Source organism: Esox lucius, chromosome 19 (genome assembly GCF_011004845.1).
Source record: "Esox lucius isolate fEsoLuc1 chromosome 19, fEsoLuc1.pri, whole genome shotgun sequence".
Classification (NCBI taxonomy): domain Eukaryota; kingdom Metazoa; phylum Chordata; class Actinopteri; order Esociformes; family Esocidae; genus Esox; species Esox lucius.
In genome coordinates this window covers 35,067,778-35,093,958 of record NC_047587.1, presented here as the reverse complement: position 1 = coordinate 35,093,958, position 26,181 = coordinate 35,067,778, and the positions used below count along the sequence as shown (strand labels likewise).

Genomic DNA, 26,181 nt, shown 5'->3' with positions numbered 1-26,181 from the left:
CAAACTTGCCTATTACGGTCTCGCTACATTCCAAAAACATTGTTTTTGTCATTGGCCGGTTCAATATAAAGGTGTTAGTCTGTTGCATTCGTCAACACATGATTTGTTGTTTTAAGCATTTTATTTCATACCAAACGTTCGATACCTAAAACAGCCCAGTTTTTGATTGTCTTCTCCCTTCAAAACATAACACCTTAGTGACATCCTCAGATGGTAGTGTATCACATGAAGGACATCCTTCATTGGTATTTAAGGAACATCTAACATATAAGTGCATGCAGTCTTTTTAGTCAGGCAAAGTGTAGAGGTATTCTGATTCACCCAATTGGTCACACCATGAAGGGTTAGTTATCTAATGTGGTTGCCGTCGCCCTCTGGCAACACCTTGTGGTGGCTTGGTGTCTGAGTTAAATCGAGGTAGATTTAACTCAGACACCCATTCCGACATAAAAGGATTCTGAAAGGGACTGTCAGGTTGAGCAAGCAGGGTGATATGAACCAGCAAGTCATCCAAAATCCTTCAGGAGACATGCTGACATTTAGGCATTCTTCAGCAGAGGTAAAATAAAACGTGTGTCCAGCAAATATCAGAGAAAGCCGTCTCTCAAAGCAAGTTAGCCCACAGGTGGCTCTCTAGCTGGTACAACTACACAATAAGACTCAACATGAAATCACTAAATTAAGAGCATTTATTTTTCATATTTAAGATCAGTTACAAAGAGCAGCAAGACAGTAACAAACAAAATACATTTAACAGTACCCATCTTAGAAAGAAATAAGATTGGTGAAAATATTGATTCATAGTCTTGACTAAAACATGATCATAAACACCTAGTTTTATCATTTAGCGTAAATGTTAATAGTGCGTGGTGGATCAACACCTTTCAGCAGTCGGCTTTTTCAATCAATATACATTTCCAGAAAATGCTCAAATGTAGGTATATTGTGATACATTTCATTAAAAGGACAAGTTAATCAGGGGTGCATCATTTGATTGTTCTTTTTTGTCTTCTGGACTCCATTTGATGAGTGGAGAGCTCAGGTCTATCAACTGCAAATGGAAAAAAAAATTCAGGTCAGAAAACAAAACAGCTGCATTTTCATTTTAGCTTACATAGTGATACAACTATGATGAAATGCGTATGCTATGTTATGTTACCATCTTTTTAAACTTTCTGAAAGCAACAAAAGCATAAAAACAAAAACATTGTCACCTTTTTTACTGTGAACATTAACAGCTTTGTGAAATAGCCAGACCCTTTCACTTTCTCCACGTTCAGATCGGTTATAGACTTGATCATTGATTGCCTCTAATTTGCCATCAATTTGCACACAAAACCACATAATGACAAGATGAAAACACTTAACATGAGTTTACCAAAACATTTTTTAAAACAGTTGATCATACTGGAGATCTCTAAATCATGTCTAATACATTGAATTTGCCACAAGAGTCAATTTGAATGCTAAGTGTTACATCCAGTGAAAAACAAGGTACCTCATCACCTGACATTCATTCATGGTAAAGCATGGTGATGTGAGCATCATGCTATGGAGATGCTTCTCAGCAACAACTTGTGTATTTGACACAAATGTCTATTTGCTAACATTTGTGATTAGTACATTACACTTGTGCTCAAAAGTTTGCATACCCTTGGGGAACTCTTAGTAAGTACCAACTGTAAAGAAAACATGAGTGAGCAGGCAAAACATGTCTTTTAATTCTTATGGGATCCACATTCCCAGGCTGACCCCTGTTGAACTGACCCTTGTTCAAAAGTCAGCATACCCTTAGTTCTTAATACGGTGTATTGCCCCCTTTAGAATCAATGACAGCTTGCAATCTTTTGTAATAATTGCGTGCAGTATTTTGTAATAGCAGGTGGTATAGCTGCCCATTCGTCTTGGTAAAATGCCTCCAGGTAATGCCAAGTCTTTGGTCATCTTGCATAAACCGCACATTTGAGATCTCCCCAGAGTGGCTCAAAGATATTATGATCAGGAGACCACTACATGGCCAGTACAGAACCATTACCTTTTTCTGCTGTAACCACTGGAGGGTCAACTTGGCCTTGTGCTTAGGGTCATTGTCGTGCTGGAATGTCCAGGTGTTTCCCAAATGCAGCTTTCGGGCAGATGAATGCAAATTGTCCACCAGTATTATCTGACAACATCCTGCATTAATCTTGCCATCAATTTTCACAAGATTCCCGTACCTTTAGAGCTCACACACCCACAAAGAATCAGTGAGCCACCACCATGCTTCACAGTGGGGATGGTATTCTGTTTACTATAGGCCTCTGTTGACCCCTCTCCAAACATAACGCTTATGGTTGTGACCATAAAGCTCTATTTTTGTCTCGTCACTCCAAATTACAGTGTGCCAGAAGCTGTGAGGCGTGTCAAGGTGTTATCAGGCATTTTGTAACCAGGCTTTGTTGTGGCATTGGCGCAGTAAAGGCTTCTTTCTGGCAACTCGAACATGCAGCTCATTTTTTTTTCAAGCATCATCGTATTGTGCTCCTTGAAACAACCACACCGTCTTTTCCCAGAGCAACCTCAATTTCTCCTGTGGGTGTTTCTTTGTATCCCGAACAATTCTTCAAGGAAGATTTCAGCCAAAACTGCTTGGTCTACCTGACCTTGGCTTGGTATCAAGAGATCCCTGAATTTTCCACTTCTTAATAAGTGATTGAACAGTACTAAGTGGCATTAGCAAGGCTTTGGGTATCTTTTTATATCCTTTTCCTTCTTTATAAGGTTCCATAACCTTGTTAAGCAGGTCTTTTGACAATTATTTTCTTCTCCCCATGGCTCAGTATCTAGCCTGCTCAGTGCATCCACAGAGCTAATAAACTACACTAACTACAATTTAAAAAGCCACAGGTGTGGGAAATTAACCTTTCATTGCCATTTTAACCTGTGTGTCACCTTGTGTGTCTGTAACAAGGCCAAACATTCAAGGGTATGTAAACATTTGGGTGATTTCCATTATCATTACGATTTAAAAAGGAGCCAAACAACTATGTGATAATAAATGTCTTCATATGATCACGCTCTTTGAATAAAATATCAGTTTTTTTGCATGATCAGTCATATTTTCAAAATCAATGTGAAAATTCCACAATTTCTGCCAGAGTATGCAAACTTATGAGCACAACAGTAAGTAGCTCTGCTATGGTAAAATGCCTGATTGCTCACCTTTTATTTCCGTTGCACAGGGGAATATGAAAAAGCAGTGCAGCTACTGTTAAAGGGCAGAAATCTGCCCTCACCCGTGTGCAAAAAGTTATGGTTTATAATATTGTGCCCATCCATTTTTGGTTGCATATGAGATTGAAAGCTCTGGCATTAGCCTCTGATTAATCATGTTCCCAGACACTTCCACCCAAACGGAGTGCATTCTCTTACCTGACCACCAGAGGACTTCACAGAGACGGTTCTGATTAGGTCAGGAGTGTTGGTAAGATCAATTAGGAGCTTCTCCGTAGGCCTCAACACAGGAACCGGGGCATCGACCAGCATAACCTATTGGACAAGAACCAAACCATGGTAAATGAGAAGGGATTTGAGTCGAAACAAGGTATTCCCCACTTCCACATGAACAGGTTACCTCATTAAAGTCATGTGCCTTCATCCCACTGCCTTGAGGGGGCTCAACGCTCTGGAGCTTTATGGACTCTTCCTGTGGCTCAGGGTGGGGCTTGTCCACGGTGGTGGCAGGAGGCTCCTGGTCCTTGAATCTGGGTTCTGGGACACTCTGACTCACCTCCGGCTCCTCTGGAAGGTCTGTGTTGGCGGGCCCCACTTCTGGTCCCTCTTCCAGACAGAAGGGCTGGATGGTCCCCTCTTCTGGGGCTGCCACCACCTCCTCCTGGAGGTTTCCCTTCACCTGGGCCGGACTGCAGACAGAAACAAAGGCCTCAAAATATCTGCCTTGTTACACACACTGAACACATACAACAGTTTTATAGATTTGACTGGGTTACACTCCATACAAAAAAGGCAAAATGCTCACTAATTAGGAGCATAAAAGTTAAGAGAAATATTTTTTGTGCCTGTTAGAAAATGCCAGGGATGTTATGTCAACTCATGAAGCATGGGTACAAGACTAAACACAGCATTTACATTTCTATTCAGTATAATACCATCCCACCTAGCCCCTATGCGGGTTCAGCTTGTCACATTAAGGCATGACAACTAGCTTGGCAGATACAGGCAGTTGGTTATAGGAGACTTCGGGTATTGGCTTTCCCACCTCCGGTAGATGGCTCTTCGGGTGGAGGCTGGTAGGTTGGCAGTACTAAGGGAGGTCCGGCCTAGATGTGAGATGCTCTTTGGGGTAAGCATGGGGATACCGGAGATCCTCCGGTTCACAGGGGTAGGTAAAGCAGAGGGGGGTCTAAGCTTCGGCTGCAGAGCCTTGTTCCCGCCAGCAGAGGGCGTCCGGAGTGGCTCCGGAAATGGAAGCGCTGGTTTGTTGGGACTGTTGGATTGAAAAGCTGAGTAAGGACGACTACACCATCATTGGTATAAATACATAAAAACAAATCCAGAATCAACAGCATTTCAAAAACATTATCCATCCTGTTTCCTGTACCTTTCCACACTGCATGCAGACATCAACCTTTTAGGATTCATGATCCGAGGGGCATCAGAGGATGAAAAAACTTTGTGGGAAAGACACCAAAAAATTAATTCATGTTTTTGACAGCAAACAAGCAGACGATTCCTTTCCATGCACATTCAGATTATGAAAGACAGAGAGAGGCTATGAGACAGGCAAAATCTGACTGACAAAATCAGAAAGGTCAGTGACCATCACAAGCTTCTCATTAAGGAGCTGGGAGTTTAACTGATGCTGAATCTCAATACAGATACACTGTATACTATATAGTAAATCAGAGAAAGATTAGCATGTCCCAAACCATAGGCTGTTGAAAAAACGATGCCAAAGGTGCACTGATGGTACACTACTTTATGCTAATTTGCATGCTTTTTGGGATAACTGCCCACAATCCCTTATGCAATGGAAAAGGATTGGTTGTAAGGCTAGTTGACCAGGCTTGATTATAATGTGTAACAAAGGGGATTGATTTCAAGATTATGTTCCAATACTAGCATACTTGCTTCCAATATACTTAATAGTACGCACTTTTAAGTAGGTAATACGAGTAAGCAAATTGAGATTCAGCAGTACTCTAATATTCCTGGGTGGCAGATCCACCCTGACGGCAGAAATTATTGTCATTGGCTGGATCAATCGAGAAGGCGGAGCTTACATTCCAACACTGCAATCATTCAAATGAAATATAATTCCAAGATGGTAAGGGTTTTGGATGGGATAGGGACAAGCACTAACCTTGGACAAATGTTTACTTAAAATATTCAGCCTGTTTCAAATATAAGCTCCGCCGTCTCCACTGCATGAACCAACCACATTCATTTCTGCCTTCGGGGGAGACCTGACTCCTAGACCTGTCTGAGCAAGAGAAACTCCAACGGGCGCTCATTAACGGCCAACAGTCTGCCCCACCTTCCGACCTCCTCTTCAACTGACTTGCAGGGGTTGGTGCAATGAGCCCCTTGAGTCTGGGGTTGCCCCGGACACGCTCAACCTTCGCTAGAGATGAGGTGGATATGTTAGGCACAGAGGACGTTCTCCCCATGTTCTTCTTGGCTGGGGTCTGTTGTAAGGGGGTGGCTGTGGACGCCGGTTCGGCTTTCTTCAAAGGGGTGGCCCGAACTGGCTTAGAGCGGTTCGGCTCAGACTGCTTCCTTCCCTGGACTGAGATGGAGCGCCGCGCTCCTGCTGTTGAGGGCGGCTCAGCACCCCGGGCCATGAGGACGGATCTGCTCTTAGAGGCACTCCCAGTAGGGTTGGGCAGTCGGCTGACCCCAGGGGCCAGGCGGCCGTGAGGGCCAGTCATGCTGGAGTTGAGGGACGTGTTGACTTTACCTGGAAATCAGACAGGCCTGATATGAGTCGTGATTTCTATTGAACTTTTCATACAATTCTCATATTTGTTATGCCCAAATACTAGATGGCACTTAGGAAATATACACGGGGAAGGAGAATGTGCTTCGGAAGGGTGGCACCTTTCCCCGCGGGCGACACAGAAATGCTGGAGTTGAAGCTGGACACAGAGGAAGAGGATGAAGACGTGTTCCTCCTCCGGTCCGAGACTCTCCGGTTCTGAGGCTCGGGGGCTTTGGTCGCCGACGGAGCCCGCATCCCACTCTGAACAGGACAGGGACATGCAAGGAGAGAACAGCTACTTCCTCAGAGGGCATTCAAATGTTCAATCATCTGACCCAAAGTCTTTTCCTCAACAAGGCGTATTGTATTCATGTCTGTTTAAGATCATAAGTGCAAGTTACCTTCCCAGCGGGTAGGAGGGTCCTCCTTCCCTGCAGACTGGAGTCGAGGGAGGAGTCGCTGACGTCGGAGGCCACACTGGCTGTGTCCGAAAAGAGCTCCTCAGTAGACGCGGCTCTGCTGGAGCTACGACTGCCCGGGCTGCGCCTCAGCCCCGAGTTACCCTGAAACAAACAGACCAGACCTTGTTGTATAGCTGTTTGTACCTCCAAATCATTTGGTACGCATGGGCCTAGATGTTTGAAGAGTCCCAGCGCCAGTACTTTGTTTGAAGGCGGCAGCATGGCGGTCCTCTCGGCAGGCGCTGCTCTGGTCTGGGCAATATGCAGAGCAGCAGTGGCTGTTGCCCCTCTGGGTGCAGGCCGCGGTTTGCTAGGGAGCACCCCGGTGTCACAGGCCAGTCCAGCCCTTCCTCTGAGCACGATCCTGGGCTGACTCGTAGTCCCTGCTCTCATAGGGCTGGAGGTGCTAACACGTCCCTTAGTGGAGCTAGAAGCCCTGCCTGCCTTTATAAGCCGCTGCTGTATAGCGGGAGGGAGCTGCTTCAGCGGACTGTCCTGGACACAGAAAGTCTCCCGTTTAATAGGGGTGATCACAGCCTTAACTGGCTTGTTCAAAAGGCCCAATTTGGCCTTAGCGTCCTGAACAAAGTCATCTTTAACCACTGTGAGTGGACCATTGACTTCCCTGGAGGTGCATTGTGGCTTGCTGACTTCTAGTTGACTGGCTAGTAGATGGGCTTCCTTGCAGATTTCCTCAAACTTTTCCCCAGGCAAAGGGCTCCAGCTCGGTTCCTCGATGACTGGAGGTCCACTACTTCCATATTCATTGACAACGGTCTCCAGACCAACTGAAATACACCTCTCCTTGTGACGGACCGGACCCACAAAGACCTCATCATCATCATCATCTTCTCTTGAGCTTTAACCAAAAGGAAATTATTTTAAAATATTGTTTTTATGTAGTGGACCAATAAATAGCTTTGACAATAGTAGTGTAAAGTACACAGATAAGTTTTGAGTTCAGTGGCAATGTAATGAAGAAAATTATGCTCATAAACAAAGACAGAAAAAACTCAAAGTAGCAAATAAGCCACCAACCTGGCAGGTGACAGTGAAACGTCAAAATCAAACTGCTCTTCAGCCAATGAAAAGAATCCTTTGGTACAAGAAAAACAACATTAATACAACATGGCCTTAGCTAGCTGACTGGTAGTACTGCTTTTTTGCTTAGAAGTAACACATCTAATAATTTTATTGGTATTAACGTTTTTTGAGTATATGCAAATACAGCCCGTTGTAACTTTTGGGGTGCGAAGGATATGAAAACGGAGGTAGCAACAATACCGCTGTTAGCATGGGAATCCATACTATTCTCCCCGCAGCAGGACACAGTTGCTAGGCTCCAGAGCGCAGGTGTAGTAACAGGTTTGTGGACCTTCATGGGGAAATAAAAGTTTAGTTGATAGAAACGGAGGCATGTTATCCATTGGCTAACTTGCTAATAGGTCCTAGCGAGACAGCTAACTAGTACTAGTCGTTAACTATGTCAAATGTACAGAGCCATGACGACATCGAACCCCTTTCATCCTCAATATTAGTCAATCAGCAAAATAACAATGCTGAAACACATGCACTGGGCTTGGCACAACAAGGACTGTGAAGAAACTCAAATTGTAAAATTTTATAATTAGACATTTAAAATACTTGTATGATTAGAATAATGTAGTTTAGTACTCCAACTTTACGTGTACAAATAAACTTGACTGTACAGTGCCAGCTAACTGCTGCAGTACAATAACTTTACACATTTACACGTTGACACGAAAGCGCTAGTTTCTAAACAAGCATTCAATCATATAGTCCATAACACATGTCGGGAGAACTGTATATGCTTTGGTAATCAAACTATCATTCATTTATTTGTCGGTCAATAAAATAGCATTAAAAAGTTACTAGTTAAGGTAGCCGTATTCAAGTTAACAACGTATTCTAAGTGTTACGTATAACTACGTACTTAGCTAGCACAACAAACAAAATATGCAACAAATTAGCTAGCCTGCCGTAAGAACAAATTCAGTAATTCCATTACATAAAAGACACCTACCGTTTGGTATAAATAAATAGTAAAATAACTATTTGCCTTTAGTTATAGCTAGTTAGCGCGTCTGTTGAATTAGTGTCACTCAGTTAAAAATCGGACAAAAAAAAACACGGCAGAGAGGATATTTCAAATTTCGTGAACAAACAAGTTCCTGTATACGTAACACGCAGGCTTCATCGACATTGGCCAAAATCTGTCGGAAACTGCACCAGGGTGTTCATGGGGAATGAAGTTATTTCTCCTTTGCATCGGATCACGTTGACGCCATCAAGCTCATTCGCCTTGAGGCGAAGGTAGATTTATTGCGTGTTGTCACTCTTTCATATATTAATTCCTTCTATGTATTTGATGTTAGTAAAAAAAAAATTGCCAATGGTTTCTGAGATATTGCCTGACTCATATGAGGTCATCTCCATATAATCTGTTTTACTAAGGGGAACACAAATGTGTCAAGTATATTTATGAAAACAAATACAGTCATGCCTATAAAAAGGCCCCACATCTCGAGTCTTCCACTCATTAAACATTTATATAATGTGTGCGTGTGGGTGTAATATCAAATTCAGAGTTTATTAATCAAATGCACCGAATAACATATAGCAATAATATACATAAAAATGTAAACTAGCAGACATTTTTAAGAGAGTAGGATGGGAAATATGAACAATATGGGTAGAAGTATTGAATATTATAAATATAATGAGTGTAATATGCCTATGAATGCTATCATTGCTGCTGGTTGAGGAGCCTTATGGCCTGAGGGAAAAAACTTAAAGTCTGGAAGTGCGTGCCCCAATGCTCCGGTAGTGTCAACCAGACGGCAGTAGCAGTGTGAATACACCATAGCCTTGGTGGATGTAGTCATCGATGTTCCGTGCTTTCCTAAGGCATTGTGTTTGGTAGATACCTTGCATGAAGGGGATATGGCAGCCGATGACGTGCTCCGTTGACCTCACCACCCTCTGGTCAGCGGAGAGGATGCTCTCAGTGGTGCACCTGTAGACGTTTTTACAGACATGCCAAACTTTGAGTTTTGGGCAGTTTTCACTGCCGAGTTTGCTTGCCTGGACCAAGTGAGGTCATCTATTTATGCAGGTGCAACCTAACAGGCACAAAACGTACTTGGCAGCAACTGAAGAGTAAAAGTATAATATCAGTTTAAGCAATCGTGATGCTTTTTAGCCTCCCCTACCTAATTAGACACCTTTCAGTGGCTACATGCAACATATATTTAAGTAGTAAGTGAAGTAAGTACAATTCTCTAAAAAAATTATTTGTTGGCCTATCTGCACATTGATGCTGTGGAAAGATTTCCTATTCACATAATCTCCTTAATTTACTGAAGGAGCTGTGATAGGAGTATTAGTGTCATCTATGCAGCCAATCACCCCTGGAAAACCTTAAATTTTAACTGATTCCTGCTTCAAGTCTCAAAGCTTCATACTAAATAAATTGATTACTGCTTAGACTGATACCTGCAATTCTGTGGACTTCTTTTTTGATCAGTCTTGTGTGTCTGTGACTTTGGAACACTACTACAGTGTACAGAACACTTCAGTGTAAGAGTCACATCTCTGACAGCCCAACAGAGACGGTTGCCTTAGACATATGCTCAGCATCACTGATGTTATACAGAAAAATGCAACACAATAATTTGTTTCGAACTGAGAGCATTTCCACCATGTATCATAGGAACGATATGACGCCTGAGAACATTTTTCAGATAAATTATTGATTGTGCAGAAAAACGACAATTCTCAAACAGATAATCATTAGGGATTGATAAAATATCCAAGCGGGGACTTATCACTCCCGACTGAGATTTCTGTGGCGTATTTGTGCTTCTACTGGCTCTTCGAGAAAAGGACACACCCTGTCTGATACATTCAGATGGCAGGTTTCAGTGAAAGAGTAGGACAAACTCAGGGTTAGTTGGATAAAACCTGCTAGCGAGCAGGTTAGCTTCAAAGTATATGTTGCCGTAGTAACTGACTCAGAGAAACTGGTTCTTTGAAACCCTAAACCCAGAGTTTCCATCAACTCTGAGTCAACTCTAGGTTTTCACTGAACCTGCTTCCTGAAATACCTCCATCACCTTTCTTTATCTTTGGTTGAGAAACAAACATAGCAGCGCCCACAAACAGTTAAATTAACTTCTAGAAAGTTTTTACACAATGATTTTGACCGGTTGTCAGCTCTTCCCAGATATGGTAAGATGTTCTAGTCACTAATATATTTCGTTTTTGTGTCAGACGTATTATATTTATTTTAGAAAAATATGATTGCTAGTGTTGGCTGCCTGTTGATATATAAATAACCCTTCTTGTCCCGATTTGAACGCTTGCTATCTTGTTTATATCATAGTGTAAATCTTCAAGCAATTACAATGAGGAAATAAAGTTATAAACACTGTTTGAGCTAAATGTGAGTAAATAAAAGTGCGGTCTGACCAGTGATCGTACACTTCAGGGACCACTCTAGCCTGATCACACTGGTGTGATCTTATGTGTCAAAGGGTTAAATACCATATAGAAAAATAGCTAATTTATAGCCATTTTTAATTGCCCCCTCAGTTACTTTGTCCTGGTGCTGGACCTGTATACAATACCCAGCTACACCTGTATTTCCAGATTTCAGAACTGCGACTCAACCGGTGTGATAGAATGGAAAGGCAGAGCTGGAGCAGCAGAATAATGTCCAAGGAAGCCCACCCAAAAAGATAAAAACAACAAGCCCCCAGAGCCAAGGATGTCAGGGCATCCATCCCACTAAGCTGGAAGCACCAAATGGGCCTGTCTAGAAGTGCTGACATCAAGGTGGCAGAACCGCACAAAAGATTGATGGGAGGCCTTTGCAAATCCGCCGCTACGCAAATCTCTGCCACAGACAAAAGAGAGACCGGAAGGCTGTCACCTTCCTTGTGGAGTGAGCACACACATTGAGACCAACAGCAAGGGGAGAGATCCCCTGCTGTAAAAACCGGTGAATCCCTCCAAGGGCAAGAGCCCTGACAGACATACGTGGCATGGCAGGTTGCATCCACAAAAGCCCAATATGGATGAAAGCCACCAGGGAAGACATCCTCCCCAGGAAAATGTCTCTTCATACGGAAGTGCACTGCTGCTCTGGGAATGGGCACAACAAAAAGAGTCCCTCGTGATCCAACACAAGACCTGAAAACTGAACGATGGTGTGAGCAAAGAAGACAAGCCACCCAAACTAAATAGAGGTCCAACAACAACTCCATCTTGTAAACAGAGAGCATGGACTCAATGTTAAGTGAATGCAGGACAATGGAGGACAAACTCCAGACCAGATTGGTCCATAGTTCTATAGGCACAAAAGCCAAACAGAGTGCAGCGTAAACTTGGAGTCATGCTGGCCTAACTAGGAGCAGCGGAACTGCTGAAGGGCTAGAACAATATCCTAAATCTGCAGGTTAAGGAAGCGGTGGATGCTCTACTAGCTCTGTCCCCTGGCAATTTTAGGAGAAATTGGGATAGAAAGCCAAGCCGATCCATGGACCAGAGGCAGAAAGCTCTACAACAAAACTCGACCGCTAGGAACAAGAGGGAGAAGATGACAAAACAGCAGGGGCTTCCAAGGGAATCTACCAGATCCAGACCCAAGGAATCCACTGAAACCCCAGTACAACTGGAGAAAGCCTGTTCCGGCGAATAGCGTGAGCCCAGCCAAGCCTCCGATCCCCTGCCTGGAGCCATAGAAGTGAACGGAGCCAACAAACCAAGCCCAGTAGAGCCTATGACAGACAACAAACACTGCAAATAAATAAAAAGTCAAAGTCAAAAACACCTCAAGGAGATAATTACACGCTAGGGAGAACCTGCATAAGTGAGGACAAGGCAGAGAACACAACCACACTGAGCAAAGAAAGGCACTGAACCCAGTCTCTGGAAAGCAAAAGACTGTGGAACACTTCCTTGCATTGACAATCTACAACCAACAAAACCAGGGGGGAATGTAACCTAAGATGAACAGTTAATTGCAGAGAGTTGCAGGTAGCAAGGTGCACTTGCATGAAAGGTAACAAAAACACTTTCTATATTCCACTAGATTAATGTTAGCCAAGCATGGAAGTGCATGTGAAGAGGTAAATATCTGTTATTCCTCAGGGGGTTGGACTCCTGGGTGCTACACACCTGTAGGGCCTTTTTAGGCATAATTGTATTTATTTTGATAAATATGCTTCATGTATGCATGTTGCCCATTGTGTTACCAAAGTGACCTAACAAAACAGAACAGCCAGTATAACCCATTACATGTCATGTGCCTTCTGGAGTGCAGTGATTCATCAACAGGTTCAGGAGAAGAAGAAAATTGACAAAAATATCTGTTTTGTACCATAACCTTTGGAGCTACAAGTAAGTAACATATCCCAACACAATGTTTGCACAATTCTATTTGTCCATGTATTGTATGTGATTTGCATTACATTTCCAGGCACCATAAAAGTAAAGTTCAACTTCAATGTAATTTAAAAAAGAAATTAGACTGTGGCCCCATTCAAATATACTGTACCTCTGGACATGGCCAAATAGGCAGGAAAAAGCATTGCCAAGCACTGTCCCTTAAGCGACGTTCACAGACTAACTAAAAACCAGGCAACAGTAAACATGACAACAGAATCAGGGTAATTTTGAAAATGCAGAATCTCTATGGTAAGACACTGTTCACACAAAGCTTCTTCAAAATCAGGTCAGTGATGTCCGATATTCCACATGACTCACAAGATGCATTGTCCCCCCCGAAAATGTCATCATCGGGGACGACTATCCTGACCCAAGGCCGAGTATAGCCCACGAAGATCTCTCTCACCACACTAGCCCAAGAGGGTGCAGTCTGGACAAAAAGATCACGTTAGTGACTCAACCCACTCACATTGAGTATGGCGAAAAATGTCTGCCGTGATTTAATGCAACCCCTTAGGGATGCCAAGGGAGAGAACACGCACAACACAGTGACTCAGCTCATGTAATAGGGTCAGTGGCAGAGTATCTCAGTGGATAGAGGGGAGCCAACCAACCAGAAACTGCAAGCATGATTTGTCAATCCAGAGTCTTAGCGTTCACCTTCACACCCTTGGGCCAGAATACACTCAATCATAGGACCTACTGAAAAGATGAGTCTTCAGTATACTTAGGGTAAATGCCCAGTGTATTCCAATAAAATTAAATGTTAATATAATGTGAACAATATGATATTTTCTCTACATCTTATTTGTTAATTTTGTTAAAAAGCATATTTTTTTGTGTAGGAATATGTAACTGTATCTCAACAACAGGGTGGTGTTAAAGTATTTGCGTTTGAAACCAGACAATTGTCTGCCACATTTTATTCCGTACCTTCTCACTTTCCAGATTTCAAGGTAGATTTCTTTTTTAAATAATAGGCCCTTATAAAACTAGCATGCAAACTACAGGAAGAAATATATTCCAGGAGGCCTATTTTGTTTTTCCTTTTTTACAGAATGTCTGGCTGCACCCACATTACATGGTTTATGCTGGCCAAAATTCAATGAAAAAATGAAGTATGTTGCATTAATAATTTACTTTTGAGAAATTAAAGAAAAAGATATTACAAACAATCTTGGTAAGCTAAATATGTATCTTTTATTTTCAAAAACCATACACTTTACTCAACAATTTTTCAAAAATGAATATTGACCACAATAACCATTTACACTGCTCAACATAAACAGACATGAGTACTTTATTACCAAATATTGAGATAAAAAAAATCCATAATGAGATGGATAAACATTAATTCCCAATTGCGGAATGAAACTACTGAGGAAAAAACAAATGATTATGGAAACGTTCTCCCAATGTTAACACCTATAGTACTTTGGATTTTGATTCATACCCATCTTTAGATAAAAAGCCCCTTGTTCTTGCACTGAAAAATGTTGTAATTGAATCATTCATATTTAGAGTGTAATGAAACAAAACCATCTTTTGAAATAAAAAAATCTCCACAGCCCATAACCAATTTTGGGTTTTGGCATCAGGTTTTTAGGTTTCCGTCTTTTTTTGAAAAGCACACAATGACACAGGACCCTATGATTCTATCAAAAGCTCTAGGTAAACCAGTAAAAATGCAATGGTAATTTTGCCATAGGCATGCAAAAATTCAACCCTGAATCCTTTACAACTCTGCCTCCCAACTGACAATACCCTAACTTTTGTGAGGGATGAAAGCTAAGAAGTTCTCTCTAAGATAACATGTTAAGCTAAATTAGTCTCCCTAAAGGAGGTATATAGTAGTGCAGTGAATACTCTGTGTTGAGCGTCTAAAGTCTTCTGTGTCTTGAGTATTTTCTATGTTTTCTGGAAGGTATTTCACAAAGCAGAATCAGAATGTTAATCAGTTTTAAACAATAACCCCACTGTCCTTGATTAGTTCACAACTGTGATGAAAATAAAATGGGCATCAACTGATTCAGTTAATTTCAGTTTTCTGGGGGAACCCATTGACCCTATGTTGTGAAATACCACCCTGGTCATACAAAACACTGTATGTCTTTGAATTAGGTAATTGAGTTGATAGCAACCTACTCTTCATTTAAAATGTCTTCATTTACAATCCGTAATCTTCTCCTTTAACACAGCTTCTGATTGTCTAGATTCAAAGAACTGACAATATGAGCTTCAATAACCTTTCAAGAAATATTTCTTTTAGAACAGTGTGGGGAAAAAGTGAATATTTACAGTGTGAAATTGTATATTTGTGGACATTTTCCAGTTATATTCTGACTTTGCCTAACAGACCATAAAACCACTTTCTTATGCATGTTTCTACAAAGTCTTTCTATTTTGCTAGATATTTCTATGTACCTAGAGAAATCAATCCTAAATAGAACCTGCAGGCAAAATAGCTCAGTTTCAACAGAAACCTCCCTTTTCTCCTAAAAGACAGCAATATCTAAAATACTGTATTTTTTCATTTCACAGTATTCAGCCCAAATGTATACATGTTAATAGGTAGGTCTTTCACTGACAATTAAAAGTTTCACAAACGTGTAAACATGTCTTTCACAACATGAATAAAATTGTAAAAATATAAAATAGCCAATGCATGAATTATTTAGTACTAATAATTTAAGTAATGCTGATGTTCAGCAATACAATGCAGCCTCCCCGCTCATTCTATTCCTTTTAAAATTTAATCTAGCATTTATTCACTCAAAATGTGCATCTTCCCTTGACAAAATACCCCAAAATCATGTTTAGGGCCCAAACATATAGCAAATATATAGAAGAGACAGAAACCAATGAGGCCGCTGAAATATCTGAAGTCCTCAATTCCAATCCCAGCCAATTCCCAGAAGCCTCTCTAACCATGTTTTGGTATTGTTAAGTGGACTTAGGTGGGTTGGACAGTACTGGTACTAGGGCCTAGCTCAGAGAGAGGTCTCCAAACTGTGCATCGGGCTCCCAGGGCACGGCGGTAACACGGTACTCTGGGGGTTCCCGCTAGTCTTTGGGCTCTCCTTGTGGAGTGGAATGATCCTCTCCACTGCGTTATTGTTCTGGTTGGGCGAGGATGGGAAGGTGGCCAGGGTGGAATGTGGGGGCATGGTCTCCTCAGAATTGCGTTTTGTTGGGGGTTCGTCCTCGCCCTCTGTGTCATCGATGAGGGGGAACTGCGGCTCTGAGTCTTCTATCCTGAACTCCGGGGTGGTCATGAAGTTGTGGATTGAGTTGCGGGACTCAGGGGGCTCCAGGCCCTCGTAGGGGGACATGGTGTCTCGGAAAGCATTCACCACACGGATCTGGATGATTTGGGGACAAAGACACAGTAAAAATATGAAAAGAGTCCTGATCTAAAAGAGTCTTGTCAAAATCTGCTTTGCCACTTGGTTTTGTGTTAAGCTGACTGATGATCATGAGATGATACCTGAGTCTGGATCCTGCCCAGGCCTCTGCACCAGAGCACCTGTCCCCTCCTCATCTCCATCTCAGCATGGTCAATCTCATCCTGGTTCTCCATCTCTTCCAGCTCCTCCTCAGGGATCTCCTCCTGTTGTGTGCCATGACCCGCAGATTTCAGGAACTTTAGCCGACTGGTGGGGACCGTGGTGACCACCTAGAATTGACAAGGGAAGAACTCAAATGTTTAAAGAATTTTTAAAAAATTGTCACTTCATAAAAGCCAAGTAGATTGCAGGGACTTTAAGTCATTTCTGAGAAGCTCACCTGGCCCCATAGAAGACATCCAAAGCCCAAGAAAACACACCAAAGCCACTGGTCAACGGTGAGGTCCACACAACTGAAAGGTTTCCCTCCAAATTGCACTATCAGAACCTGGATGACCAAACACAAAGTGGATCAGGGAGCTAAGGTACTTTCTGTAAAATGATTTGTGTAAATTTTCTGTATTGAACAGAATGTGGCTCACCTGGATGACAAATGTTCCGAAGACAATGGAGCAGAAGATCATGTTTTTAAATATGCCATCAAAGACGTTACGCTCGCCGTGGATCTTGCGAGCATTGATCTCATTGAAGAGCTGCATCATGACGAAGGTGTTGAAGACAATGGTGTAATGTTCAGAGGGAGGAGCGTGGAGTGGCGCATACCTCCCACTGTCAATGTCGAAAATCTTCTCCCCTGTAGTCGCAAAATACAGGCACATGATTGCAAGGCCCAAATCCATACATTTGATTTCATAACTTCATCAAGAAGAGTACGGTTGGCATTATAACCCGGTACTAACCAGCAAAAAGTAGGGTGAAGATAACTATGAGCTGGTAGACAGCATGGCCCAGAATATTTTTCATCATGGTGCGGGATATGAGGGGCTTATTCCGGCCGTATGGTTTCCTCAGCAGCAAAGCTTCTGTGGGGGGCTCAGTGGCCAAAGCCAGAGAGGCAAAGGTGTCCATGATCAGATTTACCCACAACATCTGGACAGCTTTAAGAGGAGAGTCCTGGGAGGAGATGTAGTTTGAGTTACATATGAGTACATATGTCCTTTTTAAAATTGTAAATAAAAAACAGGCTAATTTCAGACTCAAGGTCTCTGACTTATGCCTTACTGTACCTAATCAAGAAGAAATACAATGCGGAGGATGGCAGAAATAGTGTTTCACCTGTGTAATGCAAGCTCCAGTGAAGGCCACAATAACAGCCACCACGTTGACTGTCAGCTGGAACTGGAGGAACTTGGAGATGCTATCGTAGACATTCCGGCCCCACATCACTGCCTTGACAATGCTGCTGAAATTGTCGTCTGTCAGGATGATGTCTGAAGCCTCTTTGGCCACGTCCGTGCCTGCAATACCCTAAGAGCACAGCACGTTTGAACATATTGCGCATGTCACCAAAAGTAACCCTCCAGTCAAATCAAAGAGAGGACTCAGAGTGTTAATGGTATATAACATACCATGGCAAATCCAACATCAGCTTTCTTCAAGGCAGGGCCGTCATTAGTACCATCTCCTGTTACGGCAACAACTTGTCTCTGTTCTGCTACAGTGCTATCAATTATACCTGTTAACAGAGGCAAGCATCATTTATTTATATGATAATAATAAAAATAACAACAATCATCATTATATGTAATATCCAACCAGGTACTTGTAACTTTCTAATGACAGCAAGGGATGAAAAAATACCCCCCAAACATACCTTTCACTAAAGTATGTTTGTCAGTGGGGGAGGATCTTGCAAGCACACGGAGTTTGGGCCAAATCTTATCAATGCGCTCTTGCTCAATCTGGAAGTAGAGTTCCATGGGTTACTTGACCGATTTATTAAATGACACAGCTCCATTTTGTGAGTGAGAGATTTTACCTCTCCCAATTCATTTCGTATTCGTCGGTTGAACTCTTTGCCATCTATACAGAGGAAGTCGTCTCCGGGGTGCATTATGCCACACTTGCTGGCGATTGCCCGAGCCGTGTTGATGTTGTCCCCCGTGACCATCCGCACAGTGATGCCTGCTCGCTGACACCTCTTAATGGCATCAGGGACCTAGGGTGGAAATGGAACACCATATTTTCCATTTTCTTTTTCAGGTGAAGGAAATGTGTGTTTTGCTTAAATTTAAATGCCCCTTCCTGAGGGATTATACATTGTGGAAGGTCATAGCACCACAAATGTATACTTCCTTGGATGGAATTGGACATGCTGCCCATGGTCTTTTACCTCTGGCCGTACAGGGTCCTCGATTCCCACCACACACAAACATGTGAGGCCGGTGAGAATGTCTGCTTCGTTGTCCCATTCAGGCTCACCGTCAACCAAGGGGAAGTCCCTGTAGGCAAGGCAGATGGTTCTCAGGCCCTCGGAGGCCATGGGCTCAATCACATTTTTCACCACGTTGTCTTTGTCTCTGGGCTTGAAGACCTTGGGCTCCCCGTTCGATGACATAATCTTACAACACCTACGATAAAATAGAAATTCAAATTATATGTATGTATAAATATATCATTTTTTACATTAAACTCATTTTGATTTGAAAAGTCATTTTGTTTTGCAGGTGACAGCCTGAAGGTGACAGCCTACTTCTTCAGGAGTATTTCTGAGGCTCCTTTGCTGAACATGCGGTAGCCCCCATCTGCTTTTTTGAGCACAGTGCTCATGGACTTCCTGACCGAGTTGAAGGTGTAGACCTTAAAGAGCTTCTCCTCTGGAATCTCGTTGCGAACTGTCATGTAGTCCCGTCTCAGATCCAAGACAAAGCCTAGCAAGGCACATTCGGTCTTGTTGCCTACTTGGCGTGGCAGTCCTCCCTCCTTCTCAGCAGACTGAGACAAACCATAGATACGTTGAGGTCAGCTGACATTAGACGGTTAGTACAAACATTTCCAGTTGATGTTAATGCATTATATATATAAAAGTCAGATTACTAAGATATTAAGAGGATTTGGCTCTGGCTCAAACTACCAGTCCTGGCCCTCAACGTTATTGTTCAGAAGTCAATGAAAGATTGCCAATGAAATGTATTGCCGACCTCTTTGTGATATTTTTGCCAACGTTTAAAACATCAACCCGGAGTCTCAATTGAAGTATGTTCCCTTACCATGATCTTAGATGTGTAAGCACAATTGACTCCAATGCCCATAATAAGCAGGTCCAAGATTTTTCCTGGGATGAGGTCAGGCTCAGGAACCTTCCGGTAGTGCCTGTCTCCCAGATAAGCCTGGACTACAGTCATCCTGTTCATAGTTAATGTCCCTGTCTTGTCCGAGCAGATGGCTGTGGCATTCCCCATGGTTTCACAGGCATCCAGGTGCCTCACCAGATTGTTGTCTTTCATCATTTTCTGAGGAAGAGAGGAGGAGGTTATTATTTATGATCTGGCAAATCTTTTGTCATTGCTCCGGTATGTAATAAATACACAGTTGCAACCTAGTAGTGACGAAGCAAGTGGTAACCCCTAACCGTGGCCAAAGTAATACCTACTTTGACAGAGTATGCCAGTGAGATGGTTACGGCTAGGGGAAGACCTTCAGGCACAGCCACCACCAGCACGGTTACACCAATGATAAAGAACTTGACGCAGAACTGAATGTAGACGGGTGTGCATTCCGCAATCCATGGTAGCCCTTGAATCCAGAATGTGTCCACCATAAACAGTGTTATCAGGATTATGACTGTCAGTCCTGACATGAACAGGCCTGGACAGATGAGAGAATTGGAGGAAACCCAAGGAAAGAGAAAAAATGTTTTAACAACGACAAACAGGGATGAGCTGCTGTGGAAATAAAAAAACTCTTTCCAAATTCAAGTTAATGCTTGGCAGGGTCTTACCTGCTTTGCCAATCTGCACTGCTAATTTGGTCAATTTCCCCTGGAGCACAGATTTCTCCTTCTTTGGTAAGTTGGATTTCTTCTTCTCCTCTACTCCGTCGTCACTGTTGAGGGGCTGCATCTCCACGCCTGCTCCATCCAGAGACTTACCTGAGGAAGATGAGAGGACGGGTTCAAATAATACCATCCAAGATCCCGACTCAGAACCAAAGAATTCTTTCGGTGCTCCTTTTCGTTGTTTTCCACTACGTACATATCTCCATAGCTCCTGTCCTACACATCTAATTCTCCTAAACTAATACAATCTAAAAAAAGGGGTTAACATCTAATGCAGTGATCCTCAACTCCAGGCATCAGAAGTACTGCTAGTTTTCATACCAGCCCTCAAATTAGGCAAACGTGTTGACCTGGGACTCCAGGTGAATGCAGTTAACTATTAGGTGAAACTAAAAGAGGACGTTGTCCTGTCCATGCTTCCGGAGTAGCAATGAACAATGTTCTTGCAAGGCATAAGGTTTTCAAAACCAGATGAAAACTAATTCTTATAATACATTTTTGCAATTTTTCAGACACTAATCCAGCACAATTTACAGATTTATCTTAAGATAGCTAGGTCGGCCAAACACAAATTAAATGCTAAATCAGTGGTCAGTGCTACAAAACATGAATTATTCTACTCTTATCAATTAGATTATATTCATTGCATTACACCAAAAAAATTTAAAGGAGCAAACATGAGTACAATACATGATAACACATTATGGTGGAAGCATGAAATTAAAAGAGTATTAAACAGAGAACAGAAATAAAATGTAGGTGTGTAATGGTTTCTAGTTGGAATGTACAGGTTGTTGAAGCTGCATGGAAATGGATAGGGGGTGCTATTCTATGTGTTACACCGCAGTGACACTCAATGGTGTTTGGCTCAGAGTCCTTAATCCTAGTCCGGGGATTATTGCTCTTTCTTGGCTGAGATTCTGTACAAGACAATCCAACCATCATCCAAAAACATGCCCACGTTCAGTAAGAGTACAAACACTAGAACCCTAAATGCTCAACACGTTGTTAAGATAAGGGGCATTTGTCCATTCAGGCCACTGTGATTGTCTGTTAGAGTGTCATGTATGTGTGTGTAGGTGTGCTGATCTGGAACCAGAGACACAAGGTTGTTAGCAAGGGAAAGAAAAGCGGGGGGGGGGGGGGGGGGGGGGGGAGCAGCTGCATAGCTTAAGAGCTGTAATCTCCTTGGTCCTAATCACCAAGAACGGAGTCAAGAGCACCTGCTGCTCGGACCACAGGGACACACATGACCATATGGTCACACACCGGGTGACCCATCGGACGGCAGCGGCGGCTGGACCATATGGAAGTGCTGCCTAACTCAGCCTACATATACACCACACACACAGACCAAACTATACATCTATAGATACACACACCACACGCACAGACCAAACTATACATCTATAGATACACACACCACACGCACAGACCAAACTATACATCTATAGATACACACACCACACGCACAGACCAAACTATACATCTATAGATACACACATCACACGCACAGACCAAACTATACATCTATAGAAACACACACCACACGCACAGACCAAACTATACATCTATAGATACACACACACACAAACCTACAGAAGCCAATGGAAACACAGTGTTCATCTAAAGTACAGAAAACATGCAATGCCAATATAACCTACCTTTCTTGTTTTTTTCGTCTTTTTTATCTGTGGAGAAAAAAGGAGCTTGCTACTTGTCCATTTACACATCAGCAAAGGGCTCCTCACTTTGGTCCCCTTGATAATTAAACTGCAGACATTGCATAGGAAAAGGTGTGAATGCTTTCAAACGCATCTGTCAATGGCCTAATGCAGCACTCCCTTGGAGAACCCCCCGATCAACACCACTGAGACCTAAACGTGAAAAGAAACGCTGTCCTATCGGACTTCACTTCTAATGGACCGGTTCGACAGGCAGTCACACATCCATGGTACAACTAACCCTATTGTATCTAGCTCACCAACTGATGTAACCAACTGTATCTTTCATTGAGCTCCCACAAACCAAAATTAACCTGCACCACAATTTACCCACAGAAACAACATCTGTATAACATAGGGTACATGTAATGGCTTCATTCTATTAACCACTGGTGTCTGAGTTCAAATGTGACTCCGAAAGCCACTCACACTGACTCTGCCAGCCACTCACACTGACTCCGCAAGCCACTCACACTGACTCCGAAAGCCACTCACACTGACTCTGCCAGCCACTCACACTGACTCCGCAAGCCACTCACACTGACTCCGCAAGCCACTCACACTGACTCCGCAAGCCACTCACACTGACTCTGCAAGCCACTCACACTGACTCCGCCAACCACTCACACTGACTCTGCAAGCCACTCACACTGACTCTGCAAGCCACTCACACTGACTCCGCAAGCCACTCACACTGACTCTGCAAGCCACTCACACTGACTCTGCAAGACACTCACACTGACTCTGCAAGCCACTCACACTGACTCCGCCAACCACTCACACTGACTCTGCAAGCCACTCACACTGACTCTGCAAGCCACTCACACTGACTCCGCAAGCCACTCACACTGACTCCGCAAGCCACTCACCCTGACTCTGCAAGCCACTCACGCTGACTCTGCAAGCCACTCACACACAACTTGTGTTATTCAAAATAATTGAAATTATACGTGTTTAGGCATTTTAGTTAATGACCGGAAAGTGTAAACTTTACTCAACTATTTGTGTCACTCATTAATTATTCACTACTTGAGTTAACACCGAGCTAATAACCTTTTCTTACACCTTCTAATTGCTTAGTCATGCCACTGGCAAAATGTAGTTTAAATGGGCATTTCACCCTGGGGGACCTGTAGATGGTTTGTATAATGTTAGAGAGATTTCTAGGTCAGTGAGATTTGTTTCACACATAATTGGCCAGAAAGAGCACAGCAATGGGCTTTGCACGCTAAACCATACACTCTATTAGGTTAGAATGTGAACTGTAGGACAAGTGAGATTTGAAAATGTTATTTTTTAAATTTTGCTTAGCCTCCATACACTCAACTAAAGGATTATTAGGAACACCATACTAATACTGTGTTTGACCCCCTTTCGCCTTCAGAACTGCCTTAATTCTACGTGGCATTGATTCAACAAGGTGCTGAAAGCATTCTTTAGACATTTTGGCCCATATTGATAGGATAGCATCTTGCAGTTGATGGAGATTTGTGGGATGCACATCCAGGGCACGAAGCTCCCGTTCCACCACATCCCAAAGATGTTCAATTGGGTTGAGATCTGGTGAATGTGGGGGCCATTTCAGTACAGTGAACTCATTGTCATGTTCAAGAAACCAATTTGAAATGATTCGAGCTTTGTGACATGGTGCATTATCGTGCTGGAAGTAGCCATCAGAGGATGGGTACATGGTGGTCATAAAGGGATGGACATGGTCAGAAACAATGCTCAGGTAGGCCGTGGCATTTAAACCATGCCCAATTGGCACTAAGGGGCCTAAAGTGTGCCAAGAAAACATCCCCCACGCCATTACACCACCACCACCAGCCTGCACAGTGGTAACAAGGCATGATGGTACCAAATTCTGACTCTACCATCTGAATGTCTCAACAGAAATCGAGACTCATCAGACCAGGCAACATTTTTTCAGTCTTCAACTGTCCAATTTTGGTGAGCTCATGCAAATTGTAGCCTCTTTTTCCTATTTGTAGTGGAGATGAGTGGTACCTGGTGGGGTCTTGTGCTGTTGTAGCCCATCCGCCTCAAGGTTGTATGTGTTGTGGCTTCACAAATGCTTTGCTGCATACCTCGGTTGTAACGAGTGGTTATTTCAGTCAAAGTTGCTCTTCTATCAGCTTGAATCAGTCGGCCCATTCTCCTCTGACCTCTAGCATCAACAAGGCATTTTCGCCCACAGGACTGCCGCATACTGGATGTTTTTCCCTTTTCACATCATTCTTTGTAAACCCTAGAAATGGTTTTGCGTGAAAATCCTAGTAAATGAGCAGATTGTGAAATACTCAGACTGGGCAGTCTGGCACCAACAATCATGCCATGCTCAAAATTGCTTAAATCACCTTTCTTTTCCATTCTGACATTCAGTTTGGAGTTCAGGAGATTGTCTTGACCAGGACCACACCCCTAAATGCATTGAAGCAACTGCCATGTGATTGGTAGATAATTGCATTAATGAGAAATTGAACAGGTGTTCCTAATAATCCTTTAGGTGAGTGTATAATACCAATACAAAATGTATTTGTCTGTAGTCAAGGTTTTCCTTTTTAACAGAGCCATGAGATGTGTTTAAGTGATGTTCCTATCAGCAGACACATTGATAAATGTAAAACATATTTGTGTAATCTTAAAGATCAACTCTGGAGGGGTGGTGCCTCCTGCTCTAGCCCAGTCCCGCCCCTCAGGCTGCTTTTTTCAGACTTCCTCTTTTTTGTTAGTTTGTTTTACCCTCTGCAGATAGCTAGCTACCTAACCGACTTTACACAACACAATGGCTTCTCCTCAAGACTGAGGTCAGATTAATAGTTTTTCTGAAATAATTTTACATGGTGATAATGAACCATGTTTGAACATGAGTAGGGTAACAAAGAGGATCTAAGAGACATGCTTTCTCCTACCAATATCCTGGTGAAAAAAATATTCACTAATTACATATGGAACTTACATTTTATAAGTTGATTATATTGATTTTTGCCTTGTGGCTAAACAACCAGTGGATGTGGGAATTAACATACTACTTATTTTGGCTAGGTTTAGAAGGTACAGTACCTATTGGGATATGTGGCTAGCAATCTTTACTGCAATATCAGGTAATGAGGAATGATAAAAAGAGTAAATAAAACATACTCTTTTTAGATATGACTAATGTCAAATGTCTCATTGCAAATATAAATTAGTACAATTAGTATATGACGTTTGGAGAAATTCCCCATAAACCGAATGTGCAGGCCTTAAAGGATGACATAAAGGAATAGCTCATAAAATTTTTTTTGTGTGTTTCCTTATGATGATGAATTTAAACGTATAGCAAGTAGGCCCATATAACACAATGGACAAAGGTAAGAGGTTAATTTACTTTTCTTGTCCAGTTTATCTTTCTTTTCTTTCTTCTCTTTCTTTATCCTTTCCTTCTCTTTCTTCTCTTCCTCCTTCTCCTTCTTTTTCTTTTCCTTTTCTGCTTTTTCTTCATCATTGTCGTCTTCATCTTCCTCAGCTCCAAGCAAGGTGAAAATAATGCCAGTTTGGGAGTTGACACCTACCGCTGTGATCAGTATCTTCCCAGAACCTTCCATGACATGGGTACCTGACAAAATGACATAGAAATGGTCACGATGAGCACAAAGATATATTTTGCTTTACTGTAAGGCCATACAAAACAAATATAGTCAAAGGTTTAACAAATTACATTTTTTGAAAAGTGAAGCAAATAAAAAAAATATTGTTGGATAAAATTGTGTCATGCAAACTTATGTCATGCAATAAAATGCCAATTAATTACTTAAAAATCATACAATGTGATTTTCTGTATTTTTGTTTTGGATTCATTTACTCACAGTTGAAGAGTACCTATGATAAAAAGTACAGACTTCTACATGCTTTGTAAGTGGGAAAACCTGCAAAATCGGCAGTGTATCAAATACTTGTTCTCCCCACTGTATATGTGCCTGCAGTCATTATCAACTTGAATATAGAGTAGTGTTTTACAAATAGACAACCTCTAAAAGCAGCAGCTTCAGAATTATATCATAAGAGAGTCCTGAATTAGGTGATAATATCTCTGTTCTCGATTCAGCCATCTATGTATCTTCTAAATTTCAGTGTCCAATTGCGAGTTTTTCTTTTTTTA

General features: G+C 42.3%; 2 protein-coding genes across 5 annotated transcripts in view; both read right to left on the bottom strand.

Annotated features, from left to right (window-relative positions):
• Window positions 1-671: 671 nt before the first annotated feature.
• gtse1 (G-2 and S-phase expressed 1) lies at window positions 672-8,652 on the bottom strand. Its single transcript, XM_010864884.5, has 12 exons — window positions 8,486-8,652; window positions 7,726-7,816; window positions 7,480-7,537; window positions 6,643-7,300; window positions 6,382-6,543; window positions 6,100-6,241; window positions 5,537-5,959; window positions 4,601-4,670; window positions 4,259-4,486; window positions 3,614-3,902; window positions 3,412-3,528; window positions 672-1,051 (listed from the first exon to the last, which is right to left on the bottom strand). Exons 2-12 carry the CDS (start codon window positions 7,745-7,747, stop codon window positions 959-961), a joined length of 2,262 nt encoding a protein of 753 aa, XP_010863186.1. The 5' UTR covers window positions 7,748-7,816; window positions 8,486-8,652; the 3' UTR covers window positions 672-958.
• A 5,435-nt stretch (window positions 8,653-14,087) lies between these two features.
• LOC105006382 (plasma membrane calcium-transporting ATPase 1) overlaps window positions 14,088-26,181 on the bottom strand; it is a 33,101-nt gene continuing 21,007 nt past the window's right edge. For 3 of the 4 annotated variants that reach the window (XM_010864885.4, XM_010864886.4, XM_034288458.1), the window contains exons 6-21: window positions 25,411-25,638; window positions 21,981-22,007; window positions 20,260-20,409; window positions 19,912-20,126; window positions 19,529-19,771; window positions 19,012-19,253; window positions 18,652-18,889; window positions 18,298-18,477; window positions 18,133-18,220; window positions 17,888-17,994; window positions 17,595-17,786; window positions 17,219-17,432; window positions 16,901-17,112; window positions 16,699-16,806; window positions 16,400-16,588; window positions 14,088-16,274 (exon numbers count right to left, since the gene is read on the bottom strand). In XM_010864885.4, coding sequence (XP_010863187.1) covers window positions 15,903-16,274; window positions 16,400-16,588; window positions 16,699-16,806; window positions 16,901-17,112; window positions 17,219-17,432; window positions 17,595-17,786; window positions 17,888-17,994; window positions 18,133-18,220; window positions 18,298-18,477; window positions 18,652-18,889; window positions 19,012-19,253; window positions 19,529-19,771; window positions 19,912-20,126; window positions 20,260-20,409; window positions 21,981-22,007; window positions 25,411-25,638 — 3,005 coding nt within the window. In that variant the 3' untranslated portion in view covers window positions 14,088-15,902. The remainder of the gene's footprint in view (window positions 16,275-16,399; window positions 16,589-16,698; window positions 16,807-16,900; window positions 17,113-17,218; window positions 17,433-17,594; window positions 17,787-17,887; window positions 17,995-18,132; window positions 18,221-18,297; window positions 18,478-18,651; window positions 18,890-19,011; window positions 19,254-19,528; window positions 19,772-19,911; window positions 20,127-20,259; window positions 20,410-21,980; window positions 22,008-25,410; window positions 25,639-26,181) is intronic. The other variant, XM_034288459.1, reaches the window with a different exon arrangement.